We start from the raw sequence: 16,070 nt of genomic DNA on the forward strand, positions 1-16,070 counted from the left end.
ATTGATTTTAATGCACTTAAACGTTTTTCATTTGGTGGAAGTGAAAATGTTCCCTATAGTGTCATGGACAGGACTGGAAAGAAGAAATAGAGGAGAGGTCTATTTGTATAGAAGCATGGCAGAGCTAATTTAGAAGGTCTGTCTCATGATGACAACAGAAAGTGGGAGACTGAACAACTGGGGGGTGCTGTTCTCTCTGTGAGAGCCCTTTGAGGCAATCCCTGCCAGTGTAAACCATCTGTGTGCAAAGATGTTGCTTATTTGGATTTTGCAGATCCAAGGTATGCCCTATGGGAACTGTTTACTTCTCAGCGACGGTCCCGTCAATAACAGCACTGGCATCCCTTTCTTTTACGTGACGCCAAAGGATAACACAGTGGCAGATCTCCTGAAGAATCCCATGGCTTCTCTGACCCTGCCAGAGGCAGACGGAAATTTCTGCAGGTAACAGAGTTTTATCGGTCTACTACCACCTTCAGTGAGAACAAAGTCCTCAGAACAAAATTCTGGGTCCCCAGCTTCAATGCCTTGTATTTGTTTTTGGCTCCCACCATCAGCTACAAGCTCCTCCTTAGCTTTGTTTTGCAGTAATCTGCCCCAGTAAAGCATGGTAAAGAAAAGCAGAAGTGTCCTTGAAGTATAGTGTAGCATCAACAGACGCAGTGGCTTTCAGCTTGCACATTAACGTACCTCAATTTTAATCTCTTCTTGGAGGTGCCAGATAAAATCGCCGTGTTCAAGATCCCATTCTAGGCCATGATGATCTAGTCAATGAAGTCCATATTGTATCAAGGGCTATCCAAGTCACAGTAAAGCAGACACCCTGGCTCTGCCGACCAGCTCTGGAGGCACTGCTGATTGCCTTGACAGGGCTTTAGCTCTCCAGGCTCTGTAAGGGGATCTCAGGCTCTCAGTTCATATGTTATACACTCAGGACCACGCCACTCAGTCCAATTTCCACCTCTTCAGAGGGTCCAGTTGAATATGATATTGTCACAAATTTCTGGCACCTTGTATGTCACAAACGGTTGGTAAATGCTCCCCCACATAAAGGAATCCGGGTCTGAGATTGACTGATCTACAGCCGGCCCCAGGTTTGTCTCTCTAGAGATAGCAGTGAGTTGACTTCTTTCTTCCTAATCATATGTACAATGAATAACTCCAGATCACTGAAGCTTTATGTGTGTAAAATATACGAATGTAGACTGGAAGATGATTCAGTTTTCCCCTCCCTGCTCGTCTCCTTGAAAAAGACATAGCTCTGCCATATGTTTGTTTACAGCCAAAAGTGTGGCAAACTTGGCTGGGTCACCCTTGTGTGAAGTGTTATTTCCAAAGGCCTCCTTACGTGATGAGGTACCTGACATCGAAATTGTGTCAGACAGGACTCTCTTACCAAAGCAGATCTTAGCTGATACTCCAAGGAGAGAGAGAGAGAGGGGAACTGGAAATTACAGGCTGCTTCAGAAAGAAACAGGACTGAAAGTTTTTACCCCAACTTAAGGTCCTCTTTGGGGGAGGAGAGGTTTATCTTAAGAACTGGATCCCAGATTTCCCCAGCTGAGGATTGCCTTGGGCACCATCCCACCTCTTGGGCACCATTCCACCTCTCAAGCCCACTTGCTGAGAACAGCACTGGAAAAAGCAGTGAATGGCAAATATGAAGCATGTTACTATTGCACTTGTCTGTATTTGCCTCCAGAACATACTGTCTGTTTTCTTAAGAGTTATACAGTGGTAAAATGAAATGTTTCTCAGTGCTAAGCAGTACAAGTGATTTCAGGCTGACATCCCATTCCCAAAGAACAGAAATCATTGGCTCCCTCTTGCAATGGCAGACACCTAAAAGGAACCTTCTATCACAAAATTTGTTAAGGTAATTCAGCTTTGAATGCTTGAGAAGGTCAACAGAGTGGTGAAGTTAAGACCAGGATGCTTCATTCCTTAAAATTATTTCATTAAATATTTTGAATTAATAATTTCAAATTTAAATAAATGCATCAGTTATTTTGTAATAGGCTAATGGAACTTATCGCTGCTTTCTAAGCTTTTTCAATCAAACAGTAAGCTGAATATCTAGACCAAGTGCTTAAAAATGTATGTTAAGCTCCATCTCCGAGCATCTACCCAATGCCCAATTTTCAGAGGCTCAAGACTCAGAGCAGCTTCCATTGATGATAAATTCTGGTGTTGAGCACTTCTGAAAACAACACACCTATTTAGGCACTTAAGTGTGGCCTTTCATCCCTGACTTTAAACATCCACTCTTGAAAGTCTTTGCCTTTTATGTCTTAGCAACGTCACCGCCTGATTTACCTGTTTGGAAAGTGCCAATTCACCAACAAAAGAGAAATAGAAATATGAAATTCACATCCATCACAGCCCTTTGAGAATATTTATTTGCTCTCTTTCTATTAAGTAGCTATTCATTTCCAAACCAAATCACTACCTTTTTGTTTCATGGGCCAGAATGGGCTGCTGTTTGTCTTGCAGCCAGGACAACCTGGATTTTGCCACCCGACTCTCTCGGCCCCTCCGCAGCCCGAGACCATGCTCTCTGGCCAGAAGAGCTCTCTGGGCACTGCCAAGGAGCTAAACCCGGATTTCCAAGACAGATTAGGCCAAACTAATTACCGGTTGCCACGTCCCTACTCTCCCTCCCTGCCACCAGTCGCGTGGTGTGCTGTGTCCTCCCCCCCCGTCCTCCATCAGCTCTGGGCTTTGCCTGACCCTGCGTTGAAATACAAGTGTGAAGAAAATTAACCCGACAACGAGAATAGGGTTTTCAGTCGGTCGTTCTTCCTTTCTTCCCATGGCCTCTGCTGCTCCTGGCTGTGCAATCCCACCCCCTCCCTTCAGCTGACCATATGGCGGGCCTATTTTAGCTCAGTAACCCAGCAGAAACCTCTTCCCTTTTTTTTGATTAGATTTCTACTGGGTTAATAACTTGGATCGGCTCCTCAAGAGCCAGAGGAGTGCAAAGGAGAGGGGAAAGGAGAAGGTGGAGGAAAATAGGGCATCCCCATTTTAGCATGTAATCGTACTCTAAATATTGAGCTTACTACTGAATTGAGTACAAAGATTCAGAGTCTAATCAGTGCTCCTTGCATTATTTATTTTGTTCTTACATTCAGTTTGGTTTTCATTATTTCTGGAGTACTCATCTGGAACAGATGTTGGTTGGCATTAGTGCAAAGAAGCAGCGATACGGGGAATGAAAAGCTGGGGCATTTCTTGAGCTGCACTTTGTGTTTTTGACGATAGCTGGGAGAACGGGAGGAAGCTTTGGGGCTGTCTCACAGCCAGGACGCACGTGGGCACTGGGACTTTTAACTTTCTTCTTTCCCTTCCCCCTGTAACCGGGGTCAGAAATGAATTTCCGTTTTAACCCGTGAGTGATTTGTACATTTCAAACTAGCAACACTTTAAACCGCAGCCCTGCACAGCATCCTACCGAGAGGGGGCTTCTGTGGGCAGCGCCACAACGAAGGAAACAACAAAGGTGTCGGGGTCCCGCTGCCAGCGCGTGGGGTTGCCTGTCCCCAGCACTGGGTGTGCTGCTGGTGACACGGCCGGCCTGCCACCTCTGCCGCCCAAGGGCAGCCGGAGCATCCCTTAGGGGTGGGCTCTGCCTCCCGAGATAGCCAGGCCATGCCACGCAAACAGCGCATAGCATCCTTCGTGCAGAACTCTGCGTGGTGGCTCCGGTTCTGTGTAGCAGGTTTCTTCCTCTTCTTTACTCAGACTGTACGAGAAGCAAAACCTTTTTCTCTGAAAGACCTCGAGTCCCGCTAGTATTAAGATGGTGTCTGCGGGGTTTCGCTCGCAAAGGAAAGTGTCATTTATAGACGGTTTTAATACCAAAAGTTCTCTCAGCCAAGGGCGTCATTGTTTTGGTTTCCAAATAATTAGACAAAATAGCTAAATGAATAATGCTCTACGTGAGAAAGTTCATGTCCTTGTATGCCAGCAATGTATTTGTAGCTCATGTTCACGTGGAATTTTATTAGAATTTCATTATTAATCTACTCTGAGTTGTAAGAACTAAAATAAATGTGAAAGCTGGTCGATGCCTGTAGTCGATGCTCCTGGGAGTATTTGGCACTCTCCTGAAAAATGCTTCTGACCTATTGCACGCAAAAGAAATCTCTGGCCTTTAGAAAGAAAACATAGCTGACATTTCAATAGTCTTCTTGTATCTAATGAGTATCAAGTGACTTGTGTGCATGTACATCAGTTTGATATTAAATTTATTTAGTAGCGAATTTCATTTGTTTTGTTTCAGAACAGACTCAATTTTCAAACCATGACAATAAATATTTTCAACTTTCAGGGATGTGAGGAATACAGAGTGGCCTTTTTGGTGTTCCAGCCTTAATATTTAATCAGCTGGAGAGAAAATTTGAAAAGCCCAAACTAATAAGAGAAATGACATTAAATAACGAAAGAAAGAGAGCTGCAAGGCATCTGAACAGGCACTAATTGCAAGACATTATAACGTCGCGGCTACAGTCTGGATTCCTCATCTCTGACCTAGAGACTGCCATTTCCCAGAGGGAGACGGGCTGCACTTCTCTGAGAAGGCTCTCTGATGGCCAAGCTACACACAGCATTCGTTAGTAACTACACTGCATCCTATCTGAAGGCTGATAAATGGATAATAGAGGCAAGAAAAATTAAATGGTTCAGGGCTATAAATAGACTAAGCTGGCATGTCTGTGCCACAGACAAGCTGAAAAGATTGAGTCCCATTCTTACAGCCTTCAGAGGGAGCAAGACCGAGCCCGACATTAAAGAATAGAGCAGCTATTGTTCTAAACGCATTTCCCAAGACACAGGGCTGCTCAGAGGATCTCCCTTTCCAAGCAAGCTCCTGGGCTGCCTCATTACAGCTGCAGTCTGGAAAACAGGCAATTAATTTTAAACGTGTGTCGCCTCCTTGACATCAGGTTTGGCGCATTCGTAGGGACCAACTGCAGCTTTCTTAGTGAAGGAGCAGTTACACGGCTGCCATGAACTGGTTTTCACACAAAGGGGAAAGAAAGAAAAGCAGCAATGGGGTCAGTCCATGCATTTGTTTTCCTTTGCTGTTAGTTTGGAGGATGGTGTTTCAAATCCACACTGCAGACTGGGAATGATTTTGAGGGACCCAGGTTCCTCTCCTGGTTTGTCATCTGCATCAGGGGTGGCTCCATCAGAGCCATTTTACCCACCATGCTTACCTACTGCTTGAGGCAGTAGATCGCCACAACCGGGCAGATGTCTTCTGTGGATATAAGCTGACTCTGTAGGTTTCCTAAACTCTGCATTGAAAAAGCTGATGGGAAGCACTGAGCATCTCCAGCATTTCTGGATCGCGTGGGACTAGGAGGGTAATTTGGTGGGTTGGGGTCCCTGCTGCGTGGTTGATCGGCAGCGTCCATAAACTGCCGACTTCATTCCCGGGCAGTCCTGAGAGGCGGTAAGCTTCCCATGGGTAGCAAGCGTAACCTTTGAGATGTTGGTTGGCCATCCAATATTTAACTGCCCCTGGGTTTGTAGAGTCACTGTCTGTTAATACCAGGATGATTATAGCAAAGAGATTTGGCGCTGCATCTTCACACAAAGAGAAATGACGCACGCGGAAGACAAAGGCTGAATCCAGACATCCCTCAATTTCTGAGATCCACCTCCTGGTTCTGTGGCACAGACACATTTCTAGTTGTGGTATTTATATTGGTCCTTTTTAGTCATATGCAAATAATTATGTCAGTAGCTGTTCCTGAAAAATCTGTATTTAAAAAATCAGGATGATACCAATTTAGAAAGTCAAATACAAAACCTACTATCATCATGACCCAATGCACACAATATAGCTCTAAATTACTATTTTTTTTCCTGTATTCTTAAATTACCAACTTCCCCAAATCCCTTTCTAGTGAAGTAGTATATGTTTCTCTGACTCTGTTTACAGAAATAGTTGATGCTGTGATTCTTTTTTTTCCCCTGTGAATTGTCTATGGTTAAACTGTATAAACGTTTCCTGTCTGACACAGAGAGTTCAGCTAACGAAGTGAATTGTTACTGTCCATGAAGATAGACAAATAGATTGACTTCACTTAACAAATTCTAATTAAAACAGTCTAGCAAGGATTATCTTCTAGGAAGGGTAAATTATTTAAAATGTGAAAACAGATATACTATGAATACAGGCTCACTTGGATGCAGAAGAGCCGTTGTACCAATACTCTTCAGCTCCCAAGCCTGACTTCAGATTCAGAACAGAAGACTGCTCTTCAAAAGCAAAAGCAAAGATGTCTTTTAACTGTCTTTGCTGGCTCTCAACACAGCTGATAAAGAAATTCTTGTCAAAATCAGAGCAGGGCAGGGTGAAACTGCCCAGCCGTATCCAGCTGAAGGCCAGCAGCAGCTTTTCAGATTATGAAATTGCTTTCAGCAGAGATTTTGTTTGACGTTCACGCCACCCAGATTAGCAGCACCAATACATTCTTTCTGCTTCAGAGGCTCCAGTGGTGAGTGGTGAGCAAATGAAATGTAAGAGGAGGAGAACTTGATTTTCAAACTTAATCACATTTATGAATCAAAATTATAAGCACTTTACAATAATTCTCAGAGGACACAGCATTTCCTCTCTTCCTTTCTGTAGACTTTAGGGGACAGAAAATTCTATGATGTATTGCATATACTAGCAAACAACTCAGTCTTCCCCTCATGCCTAGTTTGGGACCAGGTGAAGAGGAGCCCAGCGCAGGGTGACAGGGTGCCTACCTTGCGTCCGTGGGAGGTGGCAGGGATGAGCTGTTCCAGCAGCCAGTCACCACCTCCTAATTGCATGGCTTTGTATGGCTTCTGCTGCCGCTGTAGGAAGGTCAGGATGTGTGGAGATAGTCATTATTGCCCTTATGCCACACGTGAGCTGCATGCTCTGAGGTAGAAAAAAAGTGTAGAAAACCTGTTCTCTGGGGCTTTCTTCTTAGCTCTCTGGCTCTCCTTTTCTGCAATAAGACAAAGCTCTTTCCCGATTTCTTTTCTTTTCCATTCTGCTCAAGAAATAGAGGGGTAAAAGCAGTGCTTTCTCATAGGGCAGGGAGACCTGCATTCAGGGGAGATGGGGAGGATTTATGGATCCTGACGGTGAGGATGAAAGGTCCTGTGTCCTCAGGGAAGTGGAGGAGAAGGATGGCAGCTTCTCTGTGGGAGAAGGAGGCTAGGGAAGAAGAAAAAAGAGAGATTCCCCTCCTTAGACGCCTGCTTCCTCCCCCAGTCCCTGGAGCATTACTGAACCCTCCCGCCTTCCTCCTACCAATTCCTTCTCAGGAACACCTAGCTCTCCTTCCCAAGTGCCTCCCAAACCCCTGTTTTGCCTTTACTGCTGATCTGTGCCAGATCTGTTTCACCTCACTAACGGACTGCAGAGGCTGAGAATTAAGACGATACCCCAGGGATAGTTTTGATCAGAAACCAGGAGACAGAGCAGCATCAGTCAAAGCAGAGGTCTCACCTGCAAAAGGGAATCCTAACAAAGTCCCAACATCATCCTCAATATAACTGCATCAGCCTGAACTATGGGTTCATCAAATCTGGACTTGGCTAGTAGTTGTATAGGAACCTTCTAATTAAAATCCAAGAGATGGCCAGCGTAGTAAACAATTTAATGAGTAGGTGGAACTCTTTACTCTGAACGACTCTTGAACCATGACCCAGAAAGTGCGGATGTGGTACAGAGTAAAATAAGTGGGACGTGTTCATCAGCGGTGCGCTTCATGGCATTGCATCATTGTTGGGAAACATATCTCACTGGGACACAGACTTCTCCTTAAGATCAATAATCTCACACCTTTTTAAGTGAATGCAGCCGATGCATTCATCTCACACGCTTGGAGTTGTGAGATGGACTGGGTCAAATTCTGCATATCTAGTTTGCTCACCATAAGCAGACGAATGGAGACAATCAGTTCTTCTCTCTTCACAAATCAGATGAATAATTAAGATAATCTCTCTTAATGCACTGTGTTCTTTTAATACATAAACTGAATCTTCTTCCATTTTAATCTGGCTTCCCTCAATTTCTGCAACAAGGTGTATGTATTTTACATAAGCATGAAAAAATAAATGTGTTCCCTATCGCTTGGTCTCCTTCCACAGTTCCCTGCTTTCTCTTCCCCTCAGTTCATATTTTATCATAGCCTCTCCAGGGAGACAAAGGACCTGATTCTGGTGAAGACAGGGACTGAGAAGCCACCTCAGGTTTCCTGGACAGAGAGACAGTGTCACCATCTCTTCCCCTGGCTCTGCCTCCCCCTCGGCCCCAGTCAGCAGCGCAAAAATGTTATACAAAGTCGCTTCTCCGCACCTACTTGTTCTCGTGCCAACAGAGATAAAAGGAACCCAAGGACTGGGAGCTAAGTATGTGTTTATTTATACAGAAGGCAAGAAATGACTGGTGCTAGACGTCTACAGATGTGAGGGAGGAATATTTTAGTAAATATAACTATTTATCCCTGGTATCCCTCTATTATCTTTAATAAAAACATGAGATGTATCCCTGGCTATATCCCTTTACTGCTAGGAAGCAAAGCCTGCATTTACATTAGTTGCACTGGTAACACCGCTGAAAATTCAAGACCTGTTGCTCACAATGGAGTCAGAAGTCGTAGCTGTAAGTTTAGTGATTTTTGATGGCTTAAAAGTGTAAAAGTAACCATACATTATTAGGGAAATACTATGCCAAAAACCATGCTGAAACAGATTTACTTCACAATATGAAGGGCTCCTTTGATAAAGAAAATACTAATGCTAATGGAAGATTAGAATACAAAGTTCTTATTCTGAAACAAAAAACCTATGATAAGAGGCAGCGCTAAAAGCAAAGCCAACAGAGTTAATAACACAGCGTACTGAAATCAAAGGTATCATTGTCCTGTTCAGCTCTTCCAAGACTTCATCTAACATAATCTCAACAAATAATTTGTTTGCCTCGTTTCCCAGAAAAACAAACCGACCCTCCAGAATGTTATTCCAATATGCAAAATTCGGTTTGAATAACTTTTACTGGGGAGATGGTATTGTGTGAGTCGATCAGTGTAACACTCTGACTCACAATTACATAGTGAAAACTGCAAACAGAAGAAGGAACCAGGGAAAAAGAAAACAGAAATAGAAACATTCCAGATACGGATGTACAGTGTGTGGGTTTTGTTGTCAGCCAAATATGTGGAGAGGAGTTTTTCCTGTACATCAGGGAAGAGTCACATCTGACACTAGTCCTATCAGGCAAAAACATCTCGGCAAAGGCAGGCAGGATTCACTGCATAACCACAGCAACGTCAGGTCTATTGCCTACTAAGAATCAATGAGTATGTTTTTAGAATAAACATGTACTTGCACAGAAAGATCAAATAATTGTAATTTGAGAAGGTGTCAGACCAAAATCTCCCACTGCTCCTGATCATGCCCAAATCTATCACTTTGATCCACTCTGTGAAATGCAGACATCCTTTAACAACAATCCCTTTCTAATTCCCTTCTAAAAGTAATTAACAACATCTTACCTAGGAGCTATGCCCAAGAAAGGCATTTGCGAATCCTCCTGCTTTTTCCGGCTCTTCAGCTGTTTTACGATGCTGTTGGGCTGCCAAGGAAATGGTTTCATACAGACAGATACACAGTTATTAGTTTAAAGCAATCTTCAGAACTGAAGTGTTGCTAGCGAGAAGCCCCTTCTCTTCTGTGTTTTTAAGAATCGTCAAGTTAAAGATATAAGTATATGTAGAGGCTGTTGATACAGTATTAAGATTGAGCACAAAAGATAACAATAGACCAGGAGATCACTTCAAATGGACTTTGGGACACTGCTATCCAGGGCCAACAGCTGCAAGAATGTGAATCTGCACTGCCCTCGGCTGTCACCCTTTGTCTGTGGGATTCAGCTCCACTCTCCACAGCTGTACGTGCTGTATTCACTTACATTTATTTGTGTTTTGGCGGGTGAGCTTCTCATTGGACCACGCACGCTGAATGGCCACACAACACCCAAAGCCTATGGAAAAGAAATGCCAGGAGCTATGGGTGTCCCCGGGGCATGGAGCTGTTTAGAGACGGGATGCTCTCAGGCCACTGTAAGCCAGATGGAAACCGCATCTCCAACATGCCATAGGAGTTAGCGTTGAGGATCTACAGCGTGCCAAGGTGACCATGTGGACAAGTTTGTACTCTGAATGCACATGGATAGAAATAAACCCAGTGCCAGGGTAGGGAATGCAGATTTTCAGGTACTCGGAACACCATTCATTTATTACTTCATAATAAAAAGAAACGTGCTAGAGAAAATTACACCATTATTTATTTATTTATATGAACAGAAAGTTTGAGTTTGATCCTTACCCAGCTGCCCATCCTCCCATGCAGAAAGTGTGGCAGAATGAAAAGAGTGGGAGCGGAGTTTGTCCAGGGGTCGTTAAGCTGAACACCCTCTTCAGACAACTGCTGCTCCAGACTGAACAGGACGCAGAAAAACATCCCAGAGATGATGTGACTGCAAATGGCTCTTTGGAGCTCAGGCTACAGGTGGTGCCAAGTGCTTACTGGGCATAACTGACTATCAATCAGCCCCTCATACTTCCTTGCGTATCTGCGTTCATGGCCCTATCTATAAAAGCAGATACTTCATCCAGTGAGCTACACAGTCTTTCATAACCATCTGTGGGGAATCTGCAGGTGTTAAATTAGCTGCAGGAGGATGCCCATATGTTTCCTGCATGCCCCAGACACATAGTGAGAACTATAACGAAAAAAAAAGCCATTGCAGATTGCGCACAGTTAAGGCTAAAGGGCTCAAGCCACGATCTTTAAGTAAAATCACACACAGATGAGATGTAATTTACTGGGATTTGCTGCTTCAGATTAAAACACAGAGAAGAAGAAATACGGTCTTTGTTTCCTAATGTAGTTTTTCGGGCTTATGTTCTTACATGGGGAGACAGTCCCGTGAGATGCTGAGCAGTCTCAAACTGCTGGCAATGGAACTTGGGGCTGCTCAGCGCTTGCCAGGATCAGGCCTTTGCAATCATTTCATACAACTTTTTTTCTGCAACTGGTCAATTTACTTATGATTGATATCCTTGTATTGTATATGCTGGAGTCAGCAATTGCCCCACAGCTACTAATGGGAGTTATTTATTATTACTGTACAGAAAGAGCCAAAAAGCAACAAGTACCTTCCTTGTCTCAGTCTGAAGGATGAAGGCAGTTGGAGAATATTTTTTTAATAGACCTTACTTGTCTCATTGGTGTAAAGCAGTTGAAAAATGGGTAAACATGAACAAGGATTGAGTTTCTAGGATAGGCACAAGGTTTTACATGCAAATACTCAATTGCACGCTTATTTTGCAGGCATAGAAACAGACTAACCATCTCACCATTTATCTTCAGAATCCTGAATGGAGGTCTGTACATATGTCTGGGAAAACTGCCATTTTCGCATTTTTTACAATCTAAAATATATTAATCCAGTTTTTAAGAGAGTAAATTAAGATTAAGCAGAGATCTGTTTCAGGTGAGTATTCCTTCAAGAGCCCCCTCCCCTCTAATGTTATAGCTGGGTGTAGAAAAGACCTGCAAGGCTTGACAAAATACTGCGTCTTTTTATGTGCAAGCAGGAATTCATCTATCTCCAAAACCCTTAACAAAGAAACCAAGCTATTTACACATGAGCATTTTTCTCTGTGCACAGAAAAAATGTAATTGATCCGGAGGATCCAAGGTGCGCCAGGCTGACTCTCATGGGACAGATGGTCACGGTGCCTCCGGAGGAAGTGGAATTTGCCAAGCAAGCAATGTTTTCCAGGTCTGTATGTAATGGGCACTCTATGTAGTAGAGTGCAACCTGCGGGTTTGAGACAAATATGCGGCCGTTTTGGTATGGTAAAATCTGAGAAGTAACAAGCCTGGTCTTAACTTTGGAGCCATGGAGCACATTGGCTCCTGCATGGTTTGGAACGACAGGCAGAGCTGTGCGACCTCCTTTTAACTCTGGAGGTAATGAAGTACGGAAATGCAATTAGTCAGTGTTGGACTCTGGTAAGGCACGTGGTTTATAATCTGAGGATTATGAAAATATTTCACCTGGCTCCGAGGAGAGATTCCCTAAATCCGGAGTGTATTTGTTACCTTTAATGATTCCTCCCCGCCTAGGAGAAGCAGTGCTCTTCAGCCACAGCCCCCTACCCAGAGACAGAGCAGAGCTTTGCTGCCTTTGGGCTTACACATCAGTTTGCAGGATGGAGTTTATGGGTTTTATTACCCCCCATGACGTACCACGAAAACTGCTTCCAACACCATAATACTTACAGAACAGTCTCCTTTGAGCATAGGTAAACACAATCCTGACACACAGGTACACACCCAGGGTGTGCCCCTGTGCCCTCCAGTGGGTCTTCAGAATAACAAGCATGAAAAGCCCAAACATTATGTAGCTGGGTCACACACCTCCCACACCGGCTGCCGGGTATGGTCCTCCAGGTGCACCCTGCCTGGTCAATGAAATACTGCTGGGAAACTGGGATCCAAAACAGACCAGAGGTGACATTCTCTCTGGCCTGCTGGAAGGGGTTATGGTGGGACTCTGTCAGCGGGTGTCCCATCAATAGCAAAAACGGGATAGATGGGGGCTGTATGGGTACATGAGCTTTATTTACAGACTTCAGATTTTCAGCAGAAATCAGATTCCTACGCAAGTCAGAGTCCATCAGTGCCTCAGAAGTGGATGCTCCACTGTCAGGGAGCAAAATGCAGACTGACACAGTGAGGGCTGCTGGGTCTCACCCCATCCAATGCTGGCAGCAGATGGAGCCGTGTCCCAATGCCACAGTCATGGGTGCTCAAAGGGACAACTCAGAAAATGGTGGGAAACCCCAGCTCAAGTCAGAGGTTGCCAAACCAACCATCTCCTCTGCAGGGTCTGCCCTCGACTTGCACCGCGCTCCCCTGGAGACCGTGGCTCGAGCTGCTATACCCCTGCACTGCTGCTGAGCATCTCACAGCATCCTCTGCAGATGCACTCGCCGTGTCTTGGGGACCAGATGCCTGCCCCCAGCACTGCTGGCAGGGAGGGTCTCTTTGAGCGAGCTGTAAAGGCAGGCCTGAGAAATGAGACAGAAATACAAGACAGGAAGGCTGTAGTAGGCGACAGCTCAAAGAGGCTGTGCTCTGCCTGCGAGCCAGTTCTGTTAGCTCTCCTGCCATACCACAACAGCGGCTACCAAAGATGTAGTATTTTCAGAACACCCTTTCCCTTGAACAGGTATAGGCACAACCCTGACACCCGTTCAGAGAATCTCCCCTAGCTTTTTTCACTTAGAGACCAAGCAACATCTGCCTCGAGATGGGGTTCTGCAACAAGGGAAGGCAGTGTTCGCTGGCTGCCTTCATAGAATCATAGAATGGTTTAGGTTGGAAGGGACCTTAAAGATCATCGAGTTCCAACCCCCCTGCCATGGGCAGGGACACCTCCCACTAGACCACATTGCTCAAAGCCCCATCCAACCTGGCCTTGAACACCCCCAGGGATGGGGCATTCTTCCTGATATCTAATCTAAATCTACTGTCTTCCAGTTTGAAGCCACTCCCCCTCGTCCTGTCGCTACATGCCCTAGTAAAAAGTCCTTCCCCAGCTCTCCTGTAGGCCCCCTTTAGGTACCAGAAGGCCACAATAAGGTCTCCCTGGAGCCTTCTCTTCTCCAGGCTGAACAACCCCAGCTCGCTCAGTCTGTCCTCATAGGAGGGGTGCTCTGTTGCAGTTCTCACCGGACTGGGGCATGGAAGATCATAAATCTTACTGCAAGGGATGGCAAAAAAGGTGAATGGTGGTGGTTCTCAGATCTCAGGTTTCACCCTGGCTGAGCACACTAGGCTGAAGAAAAAAAGCAGACCATGCATATGCTTTGGCACATCTTTTAATTTATTTTTTTTTCTCTTGTCTTTGTCCTTCCAGGCACCCGGTGGTAAGAAAGTGGCCTCGCAGCTATGAGTGGTTCTTCATGAAAATGAATGTTGAGCACATCTGGCTTCAAAGCTGGTATGGAGAAGTTTCTGCCATTGCAGTAGAGGAGTATTTAAAAGCAGTTCCAAGTAAAGGATGATTAAATGGGCTTCAAGATAGAGACCTTCTGAGTTTCCTTTCCAAACACTTTAAAGATTTCATGCTGAATGGTTACTTTACAGTGATTTTTTTTCCTCCAAAGGCTTCAAAATAGCCCTGTCTTACATGGAGCAGAGTGAAAATAAACCAACACAGACTTTCAAATTATAAAGGAGAGGTGGATACTAGCCCTACCCTGCAATGTACAAACGTGTCATTTCAAACAAGCAATGCATCATCTTGAACGCTGCTTAAAAATGCTTTGTATCTGTTTGTTTTGACTTTCATTGCTGTGCACCCACAGGGAAACTACAGTATGTGCTAAATATAATGTTCTGATTTACAGAAAAAGCAAATTGCCTATTCAGAGCCCTCTATGTATTGTGGAGCTATTACTGCTACTTGGTTTGTAAGTACTCTAAGATAAACTTAATAGCTGCAACTTTAGATATTTAAGTTTTAAAAAAATATTTTGCTAAAGCTGTCCTCATTTGCTAAATTATATTTGCTACATGTGTTTTTCCCTAATTATCTAATTTGATATTTCACTTGGAAATTGAGTAGAAATTATCTCTTTTAGTAGGAAAAAAATGCAAGCAGCTCAAACAACACGCCTCCAGTATAACTTGTCTCTTACTAACACAAAGCTGGTTAAACACGTTAAGGGCCCAAACCAAATCAGCCCCACAAGGATTATCCCAATGCAAGGATAAACATTCTCATACGAAGAATTTAAGCAAATGTTCTCTGCTAGCCTATTCTTGTTATGAGACAGGAAAAGTATTTTTAATAGCCTGTAGTCCCTATTTATTTTTTTTTTTTTGCATCCTTTCTCCAGTCACTGCTTTATTTTTAACTCATTTGTGCAATTGATTTTTGTAAACCATCACTAACTCATCCAGGGGTGGAGCCAGTCCCTTAACTCTGCTTCCTCACCAAGTTTTAAAGGGCTTGTTCGTGCGTTTATTTTTTAAGGAAGCCTAAAGATAGGCAGATATTTCAGGCCATGAAAAACTAATTTTCCCAGTGTGGAAAGTGCAAACTTCGTTGCAAACACATTATGGCATCTCATGTGATAATACCAAAAGAGTCCAAAGCTATTTTTTTCACCTTCAGCCCTTTCTTGAGATGTCCTGCTAAAATTATTCTGCAGTTCCTAAGGGTATGACAGCAAGACCGGTCCCGTGGCTAACCTGCAAAGTCCGCACGCAGTTTGCGTTCTCCCTGTTACATTACGAAAAAGAGACATTGAGATGGAGTTTCTGCGCATCTTCTGCGCGTCTTCCAGCATCCCTGGGAGGGCACCCAAGCTCTGGACACCAGCCCGCGCCGCAGCCAGGCTGAGGAGGAGCCTGGGTCCCGGGCGAGCGACCTGAGCTTGTACAGGTTAATCCCCGGGCAGAGCTCAGAGGCAGTGACATGAGCTCTGACCAGCTGGAAGCCAATTAAGTGTAGCTGAGCTTATTTCGGTTCAGGCACGGAGCAAGGAAGTCATTCCTGGAGCAGAGCTGGGCACCATGCTGGTTTAGCTACCAGGGGCCACTTAGCCCTTGGCTCCGGGCATCACCACCATTCCTGATATTCTGTAAGAAACAAAGACAAATGTGGGAGGAAAAATTTATTTCGACACTCATAAGCATTTTTTTTTTCTTGTCTCATTGCCAGAGACTCCGTTAGCAGTGCAGATCTTTTGCAGAGGTAATTATGCCAAAGGAGGAAGCGTCCTGCCTGAATCCATTTCACTTTTTTTTTTTCTCCTTGGCAGATGAGCAGTATTTTCCCATTTGAGTTTGCCCCTGAGTCTTGTACTGTGTAACACTGAAGCAAAACAGCCCATCCTGTACAGATTGTAGAATACCATCAAGTGAAATCCTCCTCGATTCATGGAGATCTTTGTCCACTACGGATTTGATACTTTGCCCATTGGGATTAA

At 44.4% G+C, this 16,070-nt stretch overlaps 1 protein-coding gene across 1 annotated transcript; it reads left to right on the plus strand.

The window, feature by feature from the left end:
• The first annotated feature begins 250 nt into the window (after positions 1–250).
• On the plus strand, positions 251–14,138 carry CREG2 (cellular repressor of E1A-stimulated genes 2). Its single transcript, XM_009883118.1, has 3 exons — positions 251–444; positions 11,732–11,845; positions 13,991–14,138. The coding sequence occupies exons 1-3, from the start codon at positions 251–253 to the stop codon at positions 14,136–14,138; spliced, it is 456 nt and encodes a 151-aa protein (XP_009881420.1).
• The last annotated feature ends 1,932 nt before the right edge of the window (positions 14,139–16,070 follow it).

This window comes from Charadrius vociferus, unplaced genomic scaffold (assembly GCF_000708025.1).
Source record: "Charadrius vociferus isolate BGI_N301 unplaced genomic scaffold, ASM70802v2 scaffold92, whole genome shotgun sequence".
In the NCBI taxonomy this organism is placed as follows: domain Eukaryota; kingdom Metazoa; phylum Chordata; class Aves; order Charadriiformes; family Charadriidae; genus Charadrius; species Charadrius vociferus.

Bases quoted from the DNA above. Each gene is read 5' to 3' on its own strand.
- CREG2 (XM_009883118.1), top strand. From the start codon at position 251: ATGTTGCTTATTTGGATTTTGCAGATCCAAGGTATGCCCTATGGGAAC. The intron at 445-11,731 runs GTAACAGAGTTT...CTCTGTGCACAG, and splicing joins GCAGACGGAAATTTCTGCAG to AAAAAATGTAATTGATCCGG. The intron at 11,846-13,990 runs GTCTGTATGTAA...TTGTCCTTCCAG, and splicing joins AAGCAAGCAATGTTTTCCAG to GCACCCGGTGGTAAGAAAGT.